Genomic DNA, 25,617 nt, shown 5'->3' with positions numbered 1-25,617 from the left:
CACCCTGTACATTACCCGTATGGCAAAGAAAAAAAAACTCTTGGGCTCACCACAACTCGGTTTACGACCTCGACCTCAATACTTCCCACTCCTGACTATAAAAATGCTCATACCACACTAGTAACGTAAATAATTATTAAACGCACTCAAACAAATGATAACTAATACTTACAGTTCTTCAGGACAGTCGGTAGGTTTGCCTAAACGTCCGCCACTCTTCAGATAATGAAGCACCTCCGAATTATCTCTGGCTTGGTACGGTCGTTGTCCCATGGTCATAATTTCCCACAACAATACACCAAACGCCCACACATCCGACTGACAATTGAATACGCCATCCAGCAGCGATTCAGGTGCCATCCATCTGAAAATGTCACTTATTGACAGAAGAATCGAAATAAAAGGCGTATTTCCTTGAGGGTAACCATGTAACCTGGTTACAATATGTGTCTCATTTGCTCTCTTGAATTGAAACAAGATAGCCTGACTAATCACTAGTAACCAGGTTACATGGTTACCCTCAAGGAAATAAGCCTAAAAGAACAGTAGGCTTTTTACCTGACGGGTAACAAGGCTTCCCCTTCCTTTCTGTAGTAATCATTTTTGTAGATGTCACGTGCCAGACCAAAATCGCCGATTTTCACGATGCGATTCTCGCTTTCTACTGACGAAACTAAACAGTTGCGACAAGCCAAGTCGCGATGCACAAAATGCATTATCTCCAAGTATCGACAACCTTTCGTTACATCCAAACACATTTTCAGCAAGTCGATCAATGCGAGTGACGGCTTATTGTTCTGAAAAATATACCACTGAATCAATCAACAACTTTTAAAAACGGAAAAACATACCAGACCACCACGAGATTCGCGCAAATACGTCAACAAATCACCACCTTCCATCAGTTCCATAATAATAAAAGGTGGATCGTTGTCCAGACACACACCGAGTAGTTTTAGAATGTGTTCATGCTTAAAGTGACTCATCAACTGGGCTTCTTGCAGAAATTCCGATTTTTTTAGGTCGGTAGCACCTTTTTTGAACGTTTTGACCGCCACTTTGGTTTCAGTCACGTCGGCCGAAAGCCCTTTAGCTTTGCCTTCGAACACCTACAAATTTTAGCGACAAAAACGTTAGTGAAAATATAGGTCTATAATATAAGTTTTTGATATGTTGTAAACTGAGCATATTTTTTGTTTGATTGTACAGTACGAAGTGGTGGAGTATATCATGTATTGTCTTGAAAATAAGGATTTTTTTTCAACAAAATAAAGAAAATTTATTTATTTAATTTATAGAAAAGGTACATTTTTGTAGGGATGTCAAGTGTTTATTATTATAGTTAGTTTTAGTAGGATTGTATGTAGTTATTAAGAAAATTAACAGAATTACTTGATGAACTTCAAAGGAGGTGAAAAAGGTGGTACGTGGAGGTAGAAGGTGGGAAAAAAGGTTTTTTGGTTGTTGATTGTCAAGAGAGACTTTTAATGAGAGCTGGACAGTCAGTTTTCTAAAAAATTCGAGCAAAAATCAGACTATTGAAGATCAGGGGATCTTAGAAAGCTGTTTCCTTCCGGAATGGAAGTTACTGAGTGTAATACCGAGTGCTACCAGCAATTGTACCGTCTAGTCCACGTTATGACGGAGCAGATTGTGATAGAGGACCTATTCCAGAAGTTGGTTAAATTGATAACCGAGGAGGCCTCCCGGCTGTTACCGAGATACAGCCTTTGCAGTTAAAAATCCACCTCAACGGAAAAGAAGAAGATTGGTCAACTGACGGTTTATTTTGGACAATTTGGACTCTTTGACGAAGAGTATTAGTTGTAAGTAGTTTATAATTTTTTGTATTAAAGATATTTGTAGTTTCAATGATATATTTAGAAGCAGGATTTTTAGGTAGAAAGTAAGTTAGATAGGTTTAGTTATTTACCTTAAAATAACTTGGCATCCCTATTATAGAATTTTTATTCAAGCTTATGTATTTAAATTTTCTTTATTTAGTAGATTATTAGAATGAATGGTCAGGGTGAATCTGATGCCAGTTATGATGGATATCATCATGCAACTAGGAGGTGAGGGAGATTTGACTAAATCTCATCTTCGGATGATAATAATCGTGACAGTATGTACTAAATTGTCGGTTAATAACACAGATACCCAATAACAACCGAAATATTGTTGATCAAAGGTTGAACAAAGTTTCTCATGACTTCTCGAACAAATGTAAAAAATTAAGCAAAACGATTACTAGCACTGTATATGATAAACTACTGAGATTTAACATTTAAACACGTGAACTGTCATTTGTATACAGTTATCACGTGGTAAACAGTACAAGGTGTCCCATTTTCGACAGTTTTGTATTTTTGTTTTCGCAACAGTGTGTCAATTTTTCATGGTATTAAACATGGCGTCAGCAGAATTTTCAAAAAACGTTTTTAAGAGACAGGTAAAAATTGAAAATATCACTACCTGCGACAGCATTGAGGATAGATCTCGATCAGAGTGTGACCTTTAAGTAAAAGTAATTTTTAACACCAAAACACAATACGAGTTTTGAACGCAATGATTGTTCTTTGTCCTGATTTTTCGGTCGATCGGTCCCAAAACCGATATTGGTAATTAGGAATGTGGGAAACCAAATAACAGAAGATGACTTTATTAATTATGGTTTTGGCACCCGAGGGGCTAAAAAAATTAGAATTACTGATGCCGCACGGTTTAATATTAAAATCAATGAGGATGGTTGTGAGAAAATTGTCCCTGGATCTACTATGTTACTTCTTTTTGAAGGCACACTTTTGCCTCAGGAAGTCAAGATATTTCATTCAACACGGACTGTACAGTCATATGTAAGGCCTGTTATTATATGTCATAATTGCTGTAAATTTGGACATCATAAAGGGCAATGTCACAATATTAGGTGGCATCAATTCGATAAACAAAAGACTAATCCATACTTTTCATGTCAATGGGCATTACACATTTTTTTCAATTTCAATGAATTCTTCTTCGTCTGACTAGGATTGTTCTTGTTTGTCTGCTTCTCATTCTGTTTATGTTGTTGTCGTCAGTAGGTTGTCCTTCCAGCTTTTCTTTGGTCTTCCTGTTGGTCTTTTGCTGTAAGGTTTATTACTTCAGCAGGTATTAGCTAATCTGGCAGGTGCGATTCTATCAACATGTCATCACAGTCTCCTTTCCTTATTGCTTTTACACATTTGTTGATGCTCTGGATGTTACATTGTTCTCGTATGCTCTTATTTGTTTGTCTGCCCTAAAGCTTGGTTCACATGAATCCGGAACATTTGCGGAATGCGGACAGTGGAAAATCGAAAGCGGCTTCAGATTGCCAATCGAATGAAAACAATAGGTATTCAGTACAGTCAGAGAGAAAAGCGCTGTCAAAGTTTGAACTGCCAGAAACAGTATGAAAAGACAGTCAGTGACAAAATCGTCTGTTATACTCACTTGGAGTGAGAAAATGACAGTTTTAAGCACATTTTTGGAATCCTCATTAAGTTTCCTATCTACTAACCTAAAAAAACACTAAAAAAAAAACGAGTATAGTCAGTTAGAAAAACAGTGTCAAAGTTTGAACTGCCAGAAACACAGTTTGAAAGAACAGTCAGAGACAAAATCGCCTGTAAAACCCACTTGGAATGAGAAAATGACAGTTTTAAGCACATTTTTGGAATCCTCATTAAATTTCTTATCCAATAACCTAAAAAAAATCACAAAATTCGCTACAGTCAGGGAGAAAAGTGCTGCCAAAGTTTGAACTGGCAGAAACACAGTTTGAAAAGACAGTCAGCGACAAAATCGTCTGTTAAACTCACTTGGAGTGAGAAAATTACAGTTTTATCCACATTTTTGGAATCCTCATTAAGTTTCCTATCTACTAAGCTAAAAAAACACTAAAAAATCGAGTATAGTCAGTTAGAAAAACAGTGTCAAAGTTTGAACTGCCAGAAATACAGTTTGAAAGGACAGTCAGAGACAAAATCGCCTGTAAAACCCACTTGGAATTAGAAAATGACAGTTTTAAGCACATTTTTGGAATCCTCGTTAAATTTCCTATTCAGTTACTTGGAAAAAGCGTATAAAATGTGGTACAGTCTGGGAGAAAAGCAGTGTCAAGTTTGAACTAACAGAAACACAGTTTGAAAGGACAGTCAAGGACAAAATCGCCTGTAAAACCCACTTGTAGTGTGAAAATGACAGTTTTAAGCACATTTTTGGAATCCTCATTAAATTTCCTATCTAATAGTCTAAAAAAACACTAAAAAATCGAGTATAGTCAGTTAGAAAAACAGTGTCAAAATTTGAACTGCTAGAAACACAGTTTGAAAGAACAGTCAAGGACAAAATCGCCTGTAAAACCCACTTGGAATGAGAAAATGACAGTTTTAAGCACATTTTTGGAATCCTCATTAAATTTCCTATCTAATAGTCTAAAAAAACACTAAAAAATCGAGTATAGTCAGTTAGAAAAACAGTGTCAAAATTTGAACTGCTAGAAACACAGTTTGAAAGGACAGTCAAGGACAAAATCGCCTGTAAAACCCACTTTTAGTGTGAAAATGACAGTTTTAAGCACATTTTTGGAATCCTCATTAAATTTCCTATCCAATAGTCTAAAAAAACACTAAAATATCGAGTATAGTCAGTTAGAAAAACAGTGTCAAAATTTGAACTGCTAGAAACACAGTTTGAAAGGACAGTCAAGGACAAAATTGCCTGTAAAAACCCCATGTATTAACACTATTCCGTCAACCATTCCGCAGCTGTGTCACTTGTCACATGTGAACGACAAGGAGTTTTCCGTGCGTAAAAAGCATTCATTCCGCACCCCGCGGTCCTTTATAATTCCGCATACATGAGAACCGAGCTTTAGTGTTATTAATGTTATTGTTCTTAGAGTATTTATTCTACGTTGCTCATTATCTATTTTGTGTCGGCTTCGTCAATGAATTCAGTGATTCAAATGAATATGCAACCAAATTTCAGTTAAACTACCAAATTGAACTGTATAATGAAACACAAAGTATGCTTAGTTTGCGACACATCAGTGTGGAACATTTTGGCACTCCCATACAACTTAGAGAAATTAGATCTTTTTTTTTAAACAAAATTGAAGGCTTTACAAAAATGATTAGTTTGCGTGTGTAAATTACATTACTCACCTCTCCAAAAGCACCGCTACCCAAAAACTTAGTGAGAGTAATTTGATCGCGACGTATGTGCGGTAAATCGTCTTCTGGATTAGCTGATGGAACATACAAAATATTAGTGCTGTGCACCCCACGACGGGGTTGTTCACGCAACGTTGCCAGCTCTACGTCAAGACCAGGACGTCGCACCGGTACCGCCTGTTCTACTTCTTTTTGTTTTCGGCACCGTCTCGAGTACGTCACTACTTATTACTCAAATCAGAACCTTAACTTTTTGGTTTATCTAAAACTTACCATAGCCGAAACACATCACAATAATGAAACAAACTGAAATTGGCAATAGAGTAGCGATAAAAATAAGATTAATCGGACTCTTTTGGTGCAAATGCGCTGCTTCTCCAGGACTGAACTCGGTACTTTCATCGCTCAAATCGCTCCAACCGTGCGAATTTAATGCGGACACTCGGAAAGCATATTTGTGGGCCGGATTCAGGCCCTCGATGATCCAGAAATTGTCGGTGCCGTTGTACACTTGCTCCCAATCGTAGGGCGTCTCGTCCGCCGATGGTAACGCATAAGACCAATTAGATGCGAGCTGCGCAGCGCTGCGCTTATTGTGCCGGTACCAGCGCAGCACCAAACATTCCAACGAGTAAAGCAGAATTGGAGCACCGTTATCGATCGGTGCGTCCCATACTACTTTGTATCCAATTCCGTGTACTTGGATAGCCGGTTGACCTGGTGGATCCGGTCGATCTCCTAAAGTAAATCACATACAGGGGTGGTAACAGAAAAATAGTTAATTGCATGCGCGAGACAAAAATTTTGTCAAATGTCTCTCTGAATTTATCAACTAGATTACTTGCAAAACCAATTTCGTGATTGGAACATTTCTAAACAAATATCATTTCAATGGAGTATCTAAAAGGACCTATTTGTACTTAAATATTTCGAGAAAACTTTTGGAGCTACGTCTGAGCCCTCTAGCGGTAATCAGAGACTTGGAAATTATATAACTTGTCATATATCAATAAACAGGAAAACGGGTCCGCTTTCCAATGGACTTAAAAATAACTTCAGGCACTGACATCAGTTTTTGCCTATCTCTATTAATAAGAGCACGTCTAATTTAAACACGTTCAATTTGGCCCACTCTGTAAATCACCGTAATCAGAAAAATAGGCTCTATTGCCTTGAAAATAAGGATTTTTTTTTCAAGAAAATAAAGAAAATTTATTTATTTAATTTATAGAAAAGATACATTTTTGTAGGGATGTCAAGTGTTTACCATTATAGTTAGTTTTAGTAGGATTGTATGTAGTTATTCAGAAAATTAACAGTATTACTTGATGAATTTCAAAGGAGGTGAAAAAGGTGGTACGTGGAGGTAGAAGGTGGAAAAAAAAAGGTTTTTTTTTGTTTTTGGTTGTTGATTGTCAAGAGAGACTTTTAATGAGAGCTGGAAAGTCAGTTTTTCTAAAAAATTCAAGCAAAAATCAGACTATTGAAGATCAGGGGATCTTAGAAAGCTGTTTCCTTCCAGAACGGAAGTTACTGAGTGTAATTCCGAGTGCTACCAGCAATTGTACCGTCTAGTCCACGTTTTGACATGGAGCAGATTGTGATAGAGGACCTATTCCAGAAGTGGTTAAATCGATAACCGAAGAGGCCTCCCGGCTGTTACCGAGATACAGCCTTTGCAGTTAAAAATCCACCTCAACGGAAAAGAAGAAGATTGTAAGTTGTTGTAAGTAGTTTGTAATTTTTTGTATTAAAGATATTTGTAGTTTCAATGATATATTTAGAAGCAGGATTTTTAGGTTAGGTTAGGTTAGGAAAGTAAGTTAGATAGGTTTAGTTATTTACCTTAAAAATAACTTGGTATCCCTATTATAGAATTTTTATTCAAGCTTATTTATTTAAATTTTCTTTATTTACTAGATTATTAGAATGAATGGTCAGGGTGAATGTGATGCCAGTTATGATGATATTATCATGCAACTAGGAGGTGAGGGAGATTTGAGTAAATCTCATCTTCAGGATGATAATAATTATGACACTATTCAAATATGCAAAAATTCAATATAGCGCCCATAAGAAAAATGAAACTTGATGATGGTAACTAAAAAACGAAACGTAGAATATAAACAATGATAAAGCCTCGTTGTAGAGGAGGAAAAGTGATGGTGAGGCTCGTAAAACGGACACCCTGTCTTTTTCCGAGAAAAAGACTTTAATATTAGCAGAATCTCAGACTTTTTTCTACTTTCATTTCTCCCTCATTTGATCACTTAAGCAGATAAGATAAACTAATGAAAGAACTCACCTAAAGTTTCAAAAGTAAATCTGGAATCGGAGGGCCACACGTACCATATCGGGTACTGCTCGTACAAAAGCGACAAACGAAACTTGTACCGAGTTTTGGGCGTCAAACCGTCCACAAAAATGCTCACCACGCCCTCCTTATTCTTTTCGGTCAATTTAACTCGTTCCCATTGATCGGTCGAAGTGATCAGAGCGTATTCCACGTAATGCTTATCGATGTGAGGTGTGATCTCCCACGTCAACTGGAGGGAACGTGACGTTTTGTTGATTAGATTAAAAACAGCCGGTTCTGGATAAGTGGTGAGCTGGACGCGGTCGCTGTCCGAAGATGTTTCGTTCGTTTCGCTGTACGCTCGAATCCAGACCGTGTACGTTTCGTTGGGACTGAGTTTCTGCAGTAACGCGGTCAGATGTACGGTGTGATTTTCGGGTGTAGTCAATACGTTGACAGGTTGTTCTCCTTTTTGTCTCACTCCAGTTAGGGAACCTTCGGTCAACCAGTGGATTTCGTAGTGCACAATTTCACCATTTAATTGTAACGGTGGTAACCACTTAGTTACGGCAAGGGTGGGATGCAGCACTGATGCGGTAATATTGCGTGGTTTTGAAGGAGCTACAAAAAAAATATAGTATTTACACCATGTTCTGCTTCTGTATTACAGTCAAAATTTAGTTTTAACCGTGACTGATATTGCATACACTGTCACATTCAAACTCTACTTAACTTGTACAACTTTAGTGCGGAAAGAGCTTTTTTACCGTATGTTTTAGGAACAATATTTTTCCTACTACCGTTAAGGGTAGGCTCCCAATTAACAATCAAAATTAGTGGTTTTGTTGCTTAAAAAATTATCCAAAAAATTTACCGTCCCTGTTGACGTTTATTTTATTTAAAGCTAAGTTTGGTTTTGACTGTGAAATTTGCACCTTAAAAGACAGTAATAGAGTAGAAACAGCTAAATCATTCAACACGCAAGTATCCATAACAAAAATCAAAACCCTTGTCGTTTCCAAAGAACCATTCAGATGTAGGCACACTTTTTATGGAAACCAAACTAACAAGAAGTTATGTCATTCGACTACCTACGAGCATACAGAATCTACCTCAGGACAAAATAGAACGAATGAAGTAAATAGACAAGCCGAATTTCAGGCTCACTTCTGGCATAACACCCAATATGAATAAAAGGTCAAGAGTTAAAATATACACAACCTGTATTAGACCGGTGTCGACATAGGCTATAAAGACAATAGCTGACAACAAAAGAACGAAAAATATCCTTCAAACAACGGAAATGAAAATACTTGGAAACATCTCAATATAAACATTAAGAGATAGACATAAGGCACCAATGTGCGGTAGAAGACATTGTCAGGTGGGGACGTAAACGTAGAAGAACCTGGAATGATCACTTGGATATAAAGGCTAGCAAAAATCGCTAAAGATGGTATACCACAAAAAGGACGCCCTTTAGGAAGACCTGCAAAGAGATGGATCGAGTCTTCAACATCTTAAGAAAACTGAAAGTTGAAAAACACAGGCCTAAGACCTACAATAAGTGGAAGAAGAAGAAGAACAGACAGCAGTTGTTATAATGATTATTTCCTTCATTGTACCAGCAGCCAATCAAATTCCGAGAACCTTTCTAGTTCCACCAATGGAAACCGTTTTATAGTGATTAAATCCCTGGCTGCTAAAATTTAACAGTGATTAAACACCACCTACCTTTTTCGAATACGTTTTTTGAAGAAAATTTGATATTAAACGAAACGGGATTTAGACACTTATAAAATTTAAGTTATCTTCTTCAATATTAACAATTAATAAATCACTGTAACGTAGTTTTCATTAAATAATTACATAAATTAAAATATTTTGACGTATGATTGTCAATTTGAAATATAAACAAAAATATACATGGCTGAACGAAAATCTGTAGTGAGCCGGGGTGGTCTCCATAGTAACGCCGCTGTTTGTAATACAAACATTCAAAACAGTTTGTGAAAAATTCTGCGATTTAAAATGTCACGCTTTGGAAATTCTAATATTGTGGAAATTGATCAAGAAATTGAAAACTGTACTCCCAGGACTACAAAGAGGACACATATATCCATTTGGAATCAGTTTAGTGCCTTTTATGAAGAAAAAGGGTATGTTTTAAATGAAACAACTTCAGTTGAAAACCTTGCAAACATTTTGAAAGACTATGCGTTTAATATGAAAAAAGTTGATGGAACAGATTATAAAGAAGGAGTTATCAAAACAATGTGGAATATAACGGCCAAGCAGTTACAACAGCTTTATTTTGACAATTATAACATAGTATTTGATCCCTTTAAAGACGTAATGTTTCGACAAGCAAGAAATGCTCGAGATACAAAGCGAAAATTATTACAAAAAGATCCTACTAAAAAAAAGCAAAGTTCTAAAGCTTTCACCCCAACTGAATACCAATCCATTATTCAATTGTTTGATGAAGATACCCCGGCTGGTTTACAAAAGAAGTTCTATCAAATTGCTGCTGTAGAACTAGCATGGCGAGGCGGAGAAGCTGTTAATTGCTTAGTTGACTATTTTCAAACTGAATTGGACAACAAAGGCATTGCAACAGGGAAAGAATTTAAATCAATACAATAATAAGCTAACTGTAAAGTATTTTTTGGTTCTTAGGAAGAATTGAATACAATCCAGTTTTTTCGAAAACAAATCAAGGTGGAGCTAAAAAACTGGCCGAAAGTAAAGGGTTGGTGCAAAAATACTATAAATAAAAACATCTGCCCTGTCAGACTTTTTAATAAACTAATCGCTAAGAGAACAAGCGCCATAACTACAAATAGATTATTTCTAATTTGCAACCGATTTTGGACCAAGAGCAGCAACAAACCATGGTACAAAAATAGTCCATTAGGTAGAAATGAAATTTCAAAGTGGACAAAAAATGCAGCCAAAAAAGTTGGTTTAGACACAAAAAGAATAAAAATATCAAATCACTCTAATCGAGCAACTGCAGTAAGCAATCTTTCTTTCCACGGTGTTGAAGAACAAGAATTAATAAAGATAACGGGTCACTCTAATGCAAGTTCTATAAAACCATATTTGCAGCTAAATCCCGACCATCATTTAAATATTATTGAGAAAATGAGAAACATTCATTCTGAACAGATTCTTGCCAGCAGTAGTACTCTAGCTCCCTCAGCCACAACAACTATAACTTCAAATTCAGCAGCTGCAACCACCTTAAGCAATGAAAATCTACCACCACGTGAAGTGAAGCAAGAAAGTAAAGACTCTACATACTCTGTAATTTATCAAAATTGCAATTTCTTTACTAATTGTTCAAACTTTAGGCCTGCTTAAATGTTAATGTAAAAAAATCAACATTTAATATTATTATTACGTTTGTGATGTTTAGTTTAATTAGTAGTTTTGTGTTGTTAAGTACTCGTAGTAGGTGTTCTTTTGTTAATAAAGCAAACGTTGAAAAATGTGTGTTTTCAGGAAATAATCTTGACATATACCCCTCGGTTTTCACGTTTTATCACGTAAAATGTGCATCGGTAGGTTTTTTGCAAAATTTTTCTTTTAGGCAAATGGTTTCGACTAAATAATTTATTACCGTTGAATCATTTAGTATCAATCATTTTCCAAGCAAAATTTTGCAAACAATCACCTATGCACAGTTTACCCGATAAAACTTGAACGTCTCGAGATATAACCTATAATTAATGCTAGTTTTATACACATTGTTTTGCTCTATTTTTAACAAATAAAGTTAACTGTACTCACCTCCTGGAGAAGTCTTAACCAATAAAGGCTGTCCAAATTTCATCGTATTAACATCAGTATAGTAATTCGTCACTGCAATCCTGACGCTGTACTCGGTAAATGGCTTCAAACCTTTGACTCGATACGTTTTTTTGAAAGTGGTGAACGTATTTTCACGAAAATCTGGCAACATTGCGTACGTTCCAGTATAAATCGATGGTGGGATTGACACTTTAGGACAGTCAGAACCAAAAATGGCTTCGGGCATACCCAAATTCAAATAGTCGTAGCTCTTTTTCATCACGACGGCGCTGTATTCGGTTGATTGTTGCGGACTAAGGCATTGTTTACGAGGATAGGGTTGCATTTGTTTTCCATACATTAATGGAAAATTTTTTATTGGGATAATCACGTCACTACTAGAATTTTGTCCATCCTCGTTTGAAGTGACCGTGTGATTGTTGGTTAGCAAGTAAGTCAATGTTAATTCAGCTAAGTGATGGTTAAGTTGGAAACTTTCCACTCGGTCTATAGTGAAATCGCAATGGTCACTTGGAAAAATACGCTTAACGTTAGAAGCATCCAAGTCAGAACTGAATACTGTTCCATTTTCGTTCCAGTAGAGCTTTTTTGTATACGGCGACACCGCGATTTCAGTAATATTAGCCGTTGCGTTAACGTAAATTGACACCACTTTATTAGTTGGCAAGTAGTTTAAATCCACCTTTGTGATGACACTTCCATTGGTCTGGTTAAAGCTTTCCAACACATATAAACAACGGCCCAGCCAATCTATTGTCAAGCCTTTAGGCTCCCCTTTTAAATCAGCCAATTTGCTTTTATTGTTGCTCGAGTGCAGCACTAGTAATTCACGCATCTCGTTTATCCAAAACAATTTGTTTTCTCTCAGCAGATAAACCACTTTCAATGGAGTATTGATATTTGTTACCAAAGCAGTTGATCGATTATTATCTAAGTCGTGCAAGCAAATGGAATCTGCGGTGGTGGTTATTATTACGGGCACCGGACTTTCTACAGTCGAATTGACTTCTTGGATAGCAGAAAGGAAACCGGTACCTATTTCGGTAAAAGCTTGAACCTACAAAAAAACGCAACTTTAGACAACGGTTTTTAAGTCCTAAAAACGGTTGCTACCTGAAATGAAAAAACTCCATGTTCAGTTAGTTCACCTAAGACATGTTCCGTCTCGTTAGCTAGCTTAACTATTCCATCACAGAGACTAATTTTTTCTGTCTGGTTGTCTACAGTCCAACATCTACAACAATTATTAGTAATTTACTTATAAATGTAGTTGCTACTTTTGGTTCGTTAAATAGAAAAAATTGTTATAAAGTTGCAGGAATTGTTTTGAAGAATTCATTCTTACTATAGGAAAACCGTGTAATTGACAGACAGAGCTTATTGTAAATAGATTATCAAAATAAATCAAAATGATTAACTGAGTGAATGAAGCTGAGGAATTCAAAATAGCGTTTGGCAACATCGTATCAAAGTTTTCGTCTACTTGGACTTTATTATTTGGTTTTTCTTTTACCACACCTATATTCTCGGACTGGACTGGAATATTGCAACTATATTTTGAAAACTCTGTATTTTTTTAGTTTTCTATGCCTGCCATCTGTTTTGAATTAAAATATGTATTTGATCAACTTTTACCTTTTTTACCTACTGCTATAAAATATAGAACAACTATTATACCTGACATAGTAACCTTGCAGAATTCCATTTGGATAACTGGGTGGATCCCATCGGAACGTAACAGTAAACCAATCAGAATCACGTAAGGAATTATTGTGATCATAGCTGACAAACGCCCTAAGATTAGTTGGCGCAGACGGGGTGGATGGTGGCGAATACACCACTGTGCGAGTTTGGGGAGCGGACGCCCAATAAGTAAACGGTCTGATTGTAACGTTTAAAGGTGTGAATGGTGAAACGTTCTCCAAATATCCGATAGTCGGTTCCGAAGTAACAATCTAATAGAGAGCACAATCTTGTTTTTGTCTAATTTCGGCACACAGAAAAGACTTACTTACACTCGAGTAATTTGTATGCGGACCGTCCAGTTGCACCTCATAGAAAACTGTTCCGTAATTTACGTTCAGCACGGCTGACCAAGTGATGTTGAACGATTCGGATGATCCAACGGTTCGTATTGATAATTTATCAACTAAATCAGGAATCACGTTCAGTTTAGTTTCGGTGTCATCACCTGAAATGTCAATTAAGTTCTATAATAATTTTGTTCGGTAATAAAATCTTAATAAGAAAAATATGATAATTTGGCAATCAACCAGTCAATCCAGAAGACCAAATGAATGGTTGTCAGCAAAAACAATAACAGAAATACAAGTATCTGGGGTGCTGGGTGAATGAAAAATGGGACTTAACTCAAGAAAACAAAAGCAGAATAGAACAGGCACGAACATCCTTCAAGAACAACGCAACAAGCTAAAAGTGCTTACCAACAGTCTTTAACATATTGTTCTATGAGATGGTCCTTCACTGAAGCAAGGTACAAGAAGATTGACTCTCTGAAATGTGGACTTATCGTGGATGGACAGGGTGACGAATGAAGAGGTTCTATAGCATATGAGTAAACAAAGAGAATTACTTAACACCATAGAAAGAAGAAAGCTGGAGTACTTTGCCCATGTAATGAGAAATCCAAAAAATAGAAGGAAAGCACTTTGAAAATAGAGAGGCCGCACTTGGAATATTCCTAGATCTTTCGAAGGCCTATGACTGTCTACATCGAGAAATCTTATTAAATAAAATGGAAAAATATGGGATAAGGGAGCAACCATTGAAGTGGGTAAGGTTATACTTGCAAAACAGGCAGCAAATAGTGGCTGTCACTAAAAATGGTTAATCTGGTAGGTCAGGGACTCTTTCGAACGATTATCGAATAGCACAAGGTAGCATTATAGGGCCGATCCTCTTTGTAATCTTCATAAACGACTTGTATTCGGTAGCAGATGAACCATGGCAAACTATTATTAACTATGCCGATGACACCAACTTGTTGATTGGAGACAAAAATAATTTGAACCTAGTAAGCAATAGTCAATATTTAACGTCTAAAATTGAAGCATGGTTTGCTGATAACGGCTTAATTTTGAACGCAGAGAAAACTGATTTAGTCCTGTTCAGGACAAAACAATCAAACTTTGGTAAACTGGAAGGACTCCCGATTGTCGGAAAAGACATAACAGTATCTGAAAACACGAGGTTCCTAGGGGTTTATCTGGATGAGAATCTTGACTGGTCTTTTCATTTGGATAAACTCTTGAAAACTTTGGGAACTATCTGCTACGGAATACGATTCACTGGTAAATATCTAAGTGAGCAATGTCTAAAAATTCTGTATAGCGTCAATTTTGAATCCAGACTGAAGTACGGTATTATGTTCTGGGGCCGAGATGGTAGGGTTCAGAACATTTTTATTGCTCAAAAACGAGTTATGAGAATAATTAAAAAAATGGATTATCAATCAATGGGACTAATGACAGGATACGCTCTGTATATATATGAATGCTTAATGTTCTTTTTCAACAACAGAATTTATTTTTTCAGAATCCACAGGTAAACAAATATAATACAAGATTAACCCATCAAATTATGTATCCAACACACCGGCTGGAAATAACAGAAAAAACTCCCCACTATATGTGTATAAAGCTCTTCAATAAGTTACCTATGGATATTAAAACAATTGTGAGTAACCAAAAATTTAAAAGGGAGCTAAAAAAGTTATTAATCCAATTGGAACTCTATCATCTCGACGATTACCTAAACATGTAGAGGTTGAACTCTCCTGTATTGAATGAGTATACTATATCATAAGTATAATAATATACCTAAGTAGTCTTTCTTTTGCTGACGCAATTTAATTTTGTTGTATACGTTGTTTATGACAATCTTTAAATAAAGTTACTATTTCTACTATTAAAGCGTGGTCCTGGCAGCCGAAGAACATCTTGGCTCAAGAATCTTTGCCAATGGTATGGAGTAAACACCACAAAGTGAAGATCATGCAACTGATCGCCAATGTCCTGGAAGGACATGGCACTTGAAGAAGAAGAAGAAGTCAATCGGTATATTTCATTTAAAATATTTTCTTAAGTAGCAACTTGTTTCATTTTTAACTGCTAGAAAAAATGCCCTAAAAGACAATAACCAGATATTGTAACTTTGTAGTTTTGATAATAAAAGGGATACCCAGGGAGATCTGAACAGACATTTTTCATTTTTCAGCACATACCTGAATAATGCTGTAAACTGTCGTCTATGGCGTATACCATTTTTAGACCAGATAACGATTTGCCTTCCATGCTAGCAACGTACGCGCCATTCATGTCACTGATGGCGGCTATTTTCTCATCACGTAACCATAGCAATCGACCATTGAAATACGACAAAGGCCCCGCAATGTTGGTTCTAGCGAGCAGGGCTACTCTGATCTTGTTCACGATAACGCCAGGTCTCATCATGGACGCTCTGTACAAGTGCGACCCTTCCTGTCCTCTCACTATCCAGTAAACGTAGTGACTGTCAAAGTCCAACGTCAAACCCATAACTGTATGATACAAGTATCGTCAATAAGATTGTAAGGTGGGATTTTGGAAACAAATAACTGACCTTGTTTACCGGAAAACGGTTCGAGGTGATCATAGTGTGTTCTGTCATCGCCGTTTAGATGGGCGCACTCAACGTCAAATCCACTTGACCAATACAAATAGCCGTTTACTGAATCGATGCGTATTTCTTTGACCAGCGCCAAAATTGGTAAAGGTTCTTGTTTGGAGCCATTCAGGTTACCACGTATAATCTAAAATAATCCTCAAATTGGATATTTGAATTCTGAAAGCAGAATTAAACTACTACCAGTTGCTGTTTCAAGTTCGACCAGTACAGTTTCTGACCGATCCAGTCTACTGCCAAACTACCAACTGAATCAACATCGATTAGTCGACCCTGTTTGCGCGATGTTAAATTTAACCAGTACACTTGACTGCTGTTGGTCACCTAATAAAACACAATTTGAACAAAATTCATGCACAAAGAACAATTTCTCAACTCACTAAGTAAATCTGATCTTTATACCACGTCATATCGTCAAAAGCGATATTGCGCATCCTGCTTTTGTGAATGAGGGTTTCAACTTTATCCATAACCGGATCGGTTCTAACTAGCCCTTCACTTCCTGACCAGATGATCGAAGAGTTGCGGGCATTATCCAGTGTTGTACCGCGGAATTCAACTGACCAAGGTCCTTTGCCCGACTTTGTGAACGCTAAAACCTTTACCAGATATTCAGTATTTGGTTTTAGATCTCCAAATTTCATTGAGGGGGTCTGCGAATAGTATGTCACGGTAATGTTAGATGTCACATCGTGGACGAATAGTTCGTATGTCCAGTTCTGGCAGGCGCCTTTTCCTAGTTACAAAACATCAATATATTAATTACCCCTAAGTTAGTAATTTTATTAGGTACCTTGCAAAGGAAGTAAATGCGGTGCCAACCATTTAGCTTTGGCAATTGTGGAACCAAAAATCAACTGCAAACTGGTAGGAGGATTAAGTGGAATCGGCCACGGTTGACTACCATTCATATTAATGAGGATATTTTGATACTGCGTTTTTCCCAAATGCGAGATGCGATTGTGATAGTACTGGTTAAGACCTTTGTGGTACTCTTCGTTGAAAACTGTACTACCATCAGTCCAATAGAATTTCTGATTGACCATTCCCAGTGACAGAACGTATTGTAGTTTGGGATTAACGACATTAGTCCGAATGTTTTTCACACTTTTCCTAATTGCAACATAAAGACCCATTACTAAAAAATCGCAAGTGTGAATAATAAACCAACCAACCCGTCTAGAGAAAGAGACAAAATGGTGTTGGCGCCTTGATCCGCCACGTACAATCGAAAGTTGGAACAATCGATCAGAAACGCACCCAAGTTGGGTTTTTTCAATATGAGATCCGGACGTTTTTCGCGTTTTATGCCATTGCTAATATCCGAAGTATCGAGTCGGTACAGACCGGACATTTCATCGTCGTGAACTGACCAGAAAATATAACCATTACATGGATCAACTTCCATAGCGGTAGGTCGACTTTGCAGTCCTGCGTACGCCACTGTCAATGCTCGTCCGTCCAAAGTGCATCTGAAATTTTATCCATCTTTTAGCCCTTTATTAAACAGTTTTCTTATCCTGTTGAAACGTGCTTATTGTTAATGTAGCTGAAGATTAGTAAGGCCCTAGTTTATTTCTGCTGAAACTTTTGTTTCCACTGAACTACTGAAGTCAAGTATACAAGGTGGTTCTAACTTTTAGAGCAGGTGTACCGATAGAGGCACATTAAACATTATTCTCCAATGACGTTGGTCTATAGAAAAATTTCTACACATCTTTGCATTTCTTGCATGCCCCATAAGTTTGTAATACCATTTTGTAACCCTGTATAAGGATTTAGGCGAGGTTGTGACAGTCGTGTGTTTATAAAAGTAAAAGTTCAAATTGTTGTTTATGTTTAATTCTTTAGAATAGAAGGGTAGAATATCATTTAAACTATACGCTGCAAAAGTGAAAGTAGAATGGATTATAACATGTGACACTCGATCCCTTGAGCCTATAACCACACTTTATGTACTAATTAACCATACCTTTGTATGAGAAACATTTTTTTGCCGTTCGGCTTCACCGATTTCATTTCGCCGACGATGTATAGCAAATCCGATATCCAGTCGACTGATATGTCTAAAGGAAGAACGTCGAGCTGGCTGGGAGAAAGAATGGCAGTTCGATTTATTGTTTCCTGTTCCACGGGAAACTTCCATACATATCCGTCTGCATCAGACGCGAACAGTAACTGCTTGTCAATGTGAATTCCAACTCCTACAAAGTTAAGTTAAAGTTACATTTTCATTTCTCAAGTCTGAAGGAAAATAAAATTGGAATTGCACAGGGAAGCATATTGGGACCTATTTTATTCAATGTATTTCTTAATGACCTGAGCAACATTCTGCTTTCAGAAAATGAGCATGTGACGTGTTATGCCGATGATACGAATTTATTGACAGGGGGAAGAAATGTAGAAATCCTAGCACTATCGGGAGAAAACTTATTTTGCAGAGCACAAGATTGGTTTAAAAGTAACAGATTATTACTTAATAATAATAAAACAAAGGTTCTACTCTTTAGAACAAAACAATTCAAAATTGAAAAACCTGAAACACTAACTTTTGGACAATCAAATACAGAGCTCGTCGAACATACCAAATTTCTTGGAATTCACTTGGATGAATTCCTAAACTGGTCTAATCATATTTTAGAGTTAAACAAAAAGCTTAGTTCAGTTTGCTATGGCATACGAGTCACTGCGAAATACATGAATGAAAGAACATTAAAAATCCTACGCAAAACTTTGAATCTGTGCTCAAGTATGGGATAATATTTTGGGGTTCTAATAGCTTAATGGAAAAAATTTTTGTTTTACAAAAACGAGCACTTAGAATAGTCAAGAAAATGGGATACAGGGAGAGCTGCAGGGGGGTTTTCAAAGCTAATGGCATTCTGACGGTGTGGGGAATATATATTTATGAATGTATAGTTTTCTTTTTCAAAAACAAAAGTCTGTTTGATCTGGAGGTACATCATAGTTATAACACTCGAAGCGTAAATGTAAATTATCCGATACACAGATTAACTATAACCGAAAAAAATCCATATTATGCCTGTTTGAAGCTTTTTAATACATTACAAAATGATTTAAAATTAGAAAGAAATGAGAAACTTTTTAAAAGAAAGGTAAAACAGATGTTAATTAATTTAGAGCCATATTGTATCAGGGACTATTAGGTGTACGCTCATCTTAAAATGACGCTGTTTCTTTTTGTGTTTTCATGTATGTTTTTTGTAGTTACAGGAAATGTATTGTGACCATAATTAGAAATAAAGAAGACTAACTAACTAACTAACTATTATGGAATCGTTCGAGTCAAGCTTGCCGAAGTGACATGTTGAGGAGAAAATGTGAAATGATTAATTTAAGAGATTTAATAAAAAATTACAGCATTATGACGGTGATTCTCTTAAACCCCATGCAATTTTTGGTTTTCAAATAGTAAGATGTGGTTAAGAAGTTCAATGTCCTGTATAACTTGAAAGTGCTGATACCACACAAAAACAATGAATATTACCTTCAATTGCAGTTTGATCCGAGTGAAACAACTGTAAACTGTCACCAAATAGTGACTCCAACTGGAATATTCCGTGGCGGGTCCCCAATATCAAAATAGGTTGTAGATTTTCGGAAGCTGTAAAATTGAATTCTGTCCGAACCACGTTTAAATAGTTTTTTCCAGGAGCTCACCTTTGACTTCTTTAGGTGTAGACACGTGAACAACGCTAGAAGGACCCGGACCAAAACTGTTTCGCATCTGTACCGATACCGTCAAATTTTCATTGGCTGGCATATCCCGAAACAGATAAAATGTCGTGGTGGACGGTACGTCCTGTACATTGTTATACATTGACAACTGCTCTAATTTGTAATATTTGCGCATGCGTACCTAAGCATGCATAAAGGGCTCAGTCGATAGAAGAAGGGTTACTGTGGTTAGTAAAACGCAGAGTGTTATTCTACATCAATTGGAGGAAGCTGATGAAGGAATAGCAACGGGTGGCTAATTTCAGATTTCTACATTCAAACAGAATACTGGAGGACTACTACAAGAATATTTTTGTTGTATTTACATGTTTAGAAAACTGTTAAGGTGAGATGTGAAGTAAACCAATCACCGTGCGATACAAGCTAACAAGTGGAAATTAACAGAGTAGAGCATTGCATCTCATCTATTTTTAGACAACAAAACATTAATTTAAAACTTGTGTATAGTATGAAACAACCGTAAAAAGTTTAGTTTCTTTAAAGAAATGGAAGAGATAATGTAATACGGTTTATTGTTAAAACAGAAGAAGAATAAGAAAAGAAAAAAAATAGAACAGAAAAAGAAGCAAACAATGCATAGTATATCGTAGTAGACGATGAGCCCACCTTAACTTCGGTCCGACCCTGATATCCGGGTCTACCCGAAGAACCCGTTTCAGTGATGTGGAGCACATAAGAAAGGAGAGGACCGTGTGGAAAGGGACCCGGTTCCCAAGTGACGCTAACCGAATGCGCATCGACGGGGGCGGCGTGTACGTGCTGGGGCGGCGACGCCGGCGGACCTGCCGCCAATGTTGCTATTACCACGCTACGTTCCGAATAAATGGCATCCGCTCCGAAATTGTGCCGACCCAAGTTTAGAGCAATGCGAAACTAAAAAAAGTATGTTATAGTTTTTCATAAATATAAATGAATTAAATACAATATTAAGAGGCCAAACTTACCCGATATTTCGTATAAGGTTGCAGTGTTTGAACGTAAAAACTGCTTATTTCGGGCTCCCAAGTGACGTTCCGACAGTACTGCCAAGTGGCGGCAATTTCCTCGTAACGCCACTGCAAATGAGCACTGAGTCTTGCTCTTGAAGCTTCTTTGAACCTATACATAAATCAATACTAATCGTTTGTTGTTGTCATAATTGTGACAAAAAAGTAAAAACCATATAACTCCATCGTCACCAAATTGCAGCAGTCTGAAACAAAGTTTTGTCCCATTTTTGCTCTATTTTGTTCTTGGATTGCTCTGCCGTTGCAGCTCATTTCATATGGAAAATTCTACAGGGTGGTCCAGTTTTAAATGTCAATAATTCATCATGCGATAGCCCATCAAATAATAAGTTGCCATGCATTATGTCATTTTTGTAAAAAATGCTTCCTTAAAAAGATACAGTCCCCGGAAGAGCAGGATTACTTAGTACCAAAATCTACTTGAAGTAAAGTAATAAGTAGTTTACTGAAATACTTTTAAAAAATGAAATACTTGTGCAAAAGTAACTAGTATATTTTAAATGAAGTACCTGTGCTTATTACTTAAAAAATGTCTATTAAAATAAGTAATACTTATTACTTATAATTTGTATTGGAAAGTTTTTATTGAATTTTTCAAAGAATTGAATCAAAGTTTTACAAGAGATACATCGATCTTTCTTTAAATTGAACAAAGAAATTTAAAAACTAAAATTTTTGGGAAATATCCATGTCAGCGTAGAAAATAGAGTGGAAAAATGAACATCTTCATTTTGTGTTAGAACGCTTACTTAGCACAATTTTAATTTAAGAACCACTGGTGACAGTCTGGTGGTTTCCCTGCAAGCTAAAATGTCAAAAAGTGTTTGAAAACCACTGATTTCCCACTCATTTCACTCATAACATGCTATGCACTCTTGCCTAAATCTTATTTTGTGTTAGAACGCTTATCTTGCACAAATCGATGGATTTAATACAATTTAAGAACCACTGGCCACTGGTGACAGTCTGGTGGTTCCCAGCAATCTAAAATGTCAAAAACTGTGTGAGAATCGCTGATTTCCCACTTATTTCACTCATAACATGCTATGGACCCTTGCCTAAAGCTTATTTTGTGTTAGAACGCTTATCTTGCACAAATCGAAGGATTTAAGACAATTTAAGAACCACTGGTGACAGTCTGGTGGTTCCCAGCAATCTAAAATGTCAAAAACTGTGTGAGAATCACTGATTTCCCACTTATTTCACTCATAACATGCTATAGACCCTTGCCTAAACTTTATTTGGTGTTAGAACGCTTATGTTGCACAAATCGAGGGATTTAAGACAATTTAAGAACCGCTGGTGACAGTCTGGTGGTTCCCTACAATCTAAAATGTCAAAAACTGTTTGAGAATCACTGATTTCCCACTCATTTCACTCATAACATGCTATGAACCCTTGCCTAAACCTTAATTGGTGTTAGAACGCTTATGTTGCACAAATCGAGGGATTTAAGACAATTTAAGAACCGCTGGTGACAGTCTGGTGGTTCCCTACAATCTAAAATGTCAAAAACTGTTTGAGAATCACTGATTTCCCACTTATTTCACTCGTAACATGCTATGAACCCTTTCCTAAACCTTATTTGGTGTTAGAACGCTTATCCTGCACAAATCGAGGAATTTAAGACAATTTAAGAACCGCTGGTGACAGTCTGGTGGTTCCCTGCAAGCTAAAATGTCAAAAACTGTTTGAGAACCACTGATTTCCCACTCATTTCACTCATAACATGCTATGGACCCTTTCCTAAACCTTATTTGGTGTTAGAACGATTCTTACACAAATCGAAGGATTTAAGACAATTTAAGAACCACTGGTGACAGTCTGGTGGTTCCCAGCAATCTAAAATGTCAAAAACTGTGTGAGAATCACTGATTTCCCACTCATTTCACTCATAACATGCTATGCACTCTTGCCTAAATCTTATTTTGTGTTAGAACGCTTATCTTGCACAAATCGAAGGATTTAAGACAATTTAAGAACCACTGGTGACAGTCTGGTGGTTCCCAGCAATCTAAAATGTCAAAAACTGTGTGAGAATCACTGATTTCCCACTTATTTCACTCATAACATGCTATGGACCCTTGCCTAAACCTTATTTTGTGTTAGAACGCTTATATTGCACAAATCGAGGAATTTGACAGTCTTGTGGTTTCTTGCAAGCTAAAATGTCAAAAAGTGTTTGAAAACCACTGATTTTCAACTCATTTCACTCATAACATGCTATGGACTCTTGCCTAAACATTATTTTGTGTTAGAACGCTTATCTTGCACAAATCGAAGGATTTAAGACATGTATCTACGTCACTTAACAAGTTTTACAAACGTCATTCACATCACATAATGAGCATTCATTTTATAAGTATTCATTTAAAATTCAAATCAAAATTGCTCCAAAAACGGTCTGACAGTTGCAGCAAAAAACGATTTTTTAAACTAAATTTTGGAGGAGTGTATCTTCCTTAGGAAACGTTTTTCAGCAAAATGACATAAAGCATGTCAACTTATTTTTTGATGGACTATGGGATAGTGGATCATTGACATTTAAAACTGGACTGCCCTGTATATTTTCTACACTTAGCCGGGTGCGGTATTCTTGAAACGAGGGAAAGAAGTTATCAAGAGAAAGATTTGTAGAATGTGACAGGAACCCTGTTGTGAGCTTCTTCTGTCATATTCTATCAACACTTCTGAGATTTCCGTTCTCTGCTTTCAAGAATAGGCCCCCAGGAAGGAGCAAAAGAAACCAATACAGGAGACAAAAAGAGGGTTGGCATTGTCATTATGTCAAATCATAATGTGTTTTTTTTTAGTTGTCCTTTCATAAAAAGTTTATTGTTATTAAAGTTCTTATTACTTTATTTATTCCTTTCTTTTTTGCTAATTGGAATTCTGTCTCACTACACAAAAAAAGTTTGTTGGAAAAATAGAATTTTATACTATTTTTTTTCTAATTTCCCAACAAACCTTTTTTGTGTAGTGAGACAGAAGACCTAAATAACAAAAAAGAAATGAGTCACTCGTCTCAACAAACATCTTTATTTATTCCATTTGAAAAACATATTATTTTTTGATTTTAGGTCACTGTATGTTTTGCTAAACTAGTGCATTTTATCAAACCCACATTTTGTTTTATAATAATAATTATGTAAAATGATTTTCTATTAAACACAAAGCTTTCGACTTTACCTCCATTCTAATTTCAACGTAGTAGCTGTTAACGAATTGTCCAGAAGAGCCGGTGCTGGTGGTTTTCCTAAAACTGTCCGAACACGGGCAAAATACTTTCCTATGGCGTCGTTGCATCCAATGACGCAGTGCAATTCACGATGGCTCAAACGATCGGAAGTACCATTCTATTGTTCAAATAAAAACAAATTCTCGTAAAAACGGAATAACTCGAGATCTTCTGGATAATACTCACACAAGCTCTATGACAAGAAGATGTAAGCGAGTCTTTCCAAACTACGCAGCCTTTGCTACACTGAAAACAATAAATATGTTTATCTAAGACATTAATTCAGATGTTAAAACTTTCAATGATTGATCAAGATTTTAACCAGCATTATTATGTCGATTGTCTGAAATGCTAGAAATGGTAAACCCGATTATTTCTACACACTTTCCCATAGTATGTGAACAGGAAATAATTGAACTACCCGGATGATCGCGGACCTCTGAAACGGATGTAAAAGAGCATCAACGAGGAACCGTTTCCTATTATTTTTTTTTCCTTTTAAATTGTCCAACAGCAACGCAACTATAGTAGTTGAGCTTGTATAAGCGTGCGACCTTTTCATCCAGGCGGATGTCTTAATTAAAGTGCGTTTTGGGACCATCATTTTAATTAGCAGGTTTATTGCAGACCAAATCCAGTGGCTATGCGTACTTTAACATCCCAAAATACTTAGTTTTGGTGTTTATTATGTGACATTCAAACCAAATTTGCCAAATTTACCAAAAATCGTCTTATCTCATGAGAAGGAATCAATCAGCAGAGGCCCATGTGGATATGTTTCCCATTATTTTTTCGACAATTTTCAGTCTATTTTTCTACGGCTTATCGAACTTATTTCAAAGTTTCAGAGCAATATTTCCAAAGTAATTAGTCTTTATTACTGTGAAAGTCCGAAAAAGGTACACCTACGTCAACGTTCACCAAATTTCTTGATGTAAGTCCGAATATTTTATAACTACTCAGCATTTGGACATTCACTGGTATACAGTGTGTCCATAAAGTAGAGAATAAATTCAATTAAAATTCAGGGAATTATCTTTCAGAAAAATGCTTGGACGTATTTTTTGAGAAAAAATATACAGGGTATCCCAAAATTGAGATACGACCTTTCAGTTGACATTTTTAAATGAGAATCCCCATTTTTTTGTTGCATTTATGAATTATGCGTAAATTTCTGGTGTTTGATATTCAACTGTTTTTGAAAAAAAAAATTTTGAAAAAAAACCGTACTCCTCGAGAAGATGTTTGGTTTATTGTCGCAAAGTTTGTTTTTTCCTAGATAATCCATTAGTCTACAGGGTGTCCCAAATTTGAGCAACAAACCAAACTTTCAACTTCCCAAATGGGATGACCAGGATTTTTGAAATCTACGTCAAAATTTAGGCCTACTTGATGCAAAATGTCTGTATCGATACTCAACTGTTTTTGCTCTAGTATTACAGTTGATTGACCGCCCCTCAAATCGAGCAGAAATTCCTAATTTGAGCGAAATTTTCGTGCACTTTTCCAAAAAATCTTGAATAACTCGCTTATTTGAACCATCCTGTATATCCGAGTCATATACCAAAAAAAAAGCTAATAAACGGTGTTCTCACGTGACGTTGAGCGAACACGGCTAAGTTG

The 25,617-nt window shown here is 36.5% G+C and overlaps 1 protein-coding gene across 4 annotated transcripts in view; it reads right to left on the bottom strand.

Annotated features, from left to right (window-relative positions):
* Window positions 1-25,617, bottom strand: part of sev (receptor protein-tyrosine kinase sevenless) — a 51,309-nt gene that overhangs the window by 6,850 nt on the left and 18,842 nt on the right. For 2 of the 4 annotated variants that reach the window (XM_081993158.1, XM_081993146.1), the window contains exons 3-25: window positions 24,181-24,240; window positions 23,946-24,112; window positions 20,694-20,847; window positions 20,356-20,622; window positions 19,672-19,870; window positions 19,499-19,615; window positions 17,963-18,194; window positions 17,166-17,462; window positions 16,784-17,103; window positions 16,371-16,726; window positions 16,174-16,314; window positions 15,928-16,117; window positions 15,551-15,865; window positions 13,323-13,498; window positions 12,985-13,262; window positions 12,421-12,541; window positions 11,287-12,364; window positions 7,501-8,112; window positions 5,469-5,933; window positions 5,187-5,419; window positions 852-1,109; window positions 559-797; window positions 173-364 (exon numbers count right to left, since the gene is read on the bottom strand). In XM_081993158.1, the coding sequence (XP_081849284.1) occupies window positions 173-364; window positions 559-797; window positions 852-1,109; window positions 5,187-5,419; window positions 5,469-5,933; window positions 7,501-8,112; window positions 11,287-12,364; window positions 12,421-12,541; window positions 12,985-13,262; window positions 13,323-13,498; window positions 15,551-15,865; window positions 15,928-16,117; window positions 16,174-16,314; window positions 16,371-16,726; window positions 16,784-17,103; window positions 17,166-17,462; window positions 17,963-18,194; window positions 19,499-19,615; window positions 19,672-19,870; window positions 20,356-20,622; window positions 20,694-20,847; window positions 23,946-24,112; window positions 24,181-24,240 (6,467 nt within the window). The remainder of the gene's footprint in view (window positions 1-172; window positions 365-558; window positions 798-851; window positions 1,110-5,186; window positions 5,420-5,468; window positions 5,934-7,500; window positions 8,113-11,286; window positions 12,365-12,420; window positions 12,542-12,984; window positions 13,263-13,322; window positions 13,499-15,550; window positions 15,866-15,927; window positions 16,118-16,173; window positions 16,315-16,370; window positions 16,727-16,783; window positions 17,104-17,165; window positions 17,463-17,962; window positions 18,195-19,498; window positions 19,616-19,671; window positions 19,871-20,355; window positions 20,623-20,693; window positions 20,848-23,945; window positions 24,113-24,180; window positions 24,241-25,617) is intronic. The other 2 variants (XM_081993152.1, XM_081993169.1) reach the window with 2 other exon arrangements.

This window comes from Ips typographus, linkage group LG1 (assembly GCF_016097725.1).
Source record: "Ips typographus isolate SLU linkage group LG1, UJ_Ityp_2.0, whole genome shotgun sequence".
Lineage (NCBI taxonomy): Eukaryota > Metazoa > Arthropoda > Insecta > Coleoptera > Curculionidae > Ips > Ips typographus.
Note: the sequence above shows the minus strand (reverse complement) of the source record. Positions and strands in the feature narration are given on the sequence as shown.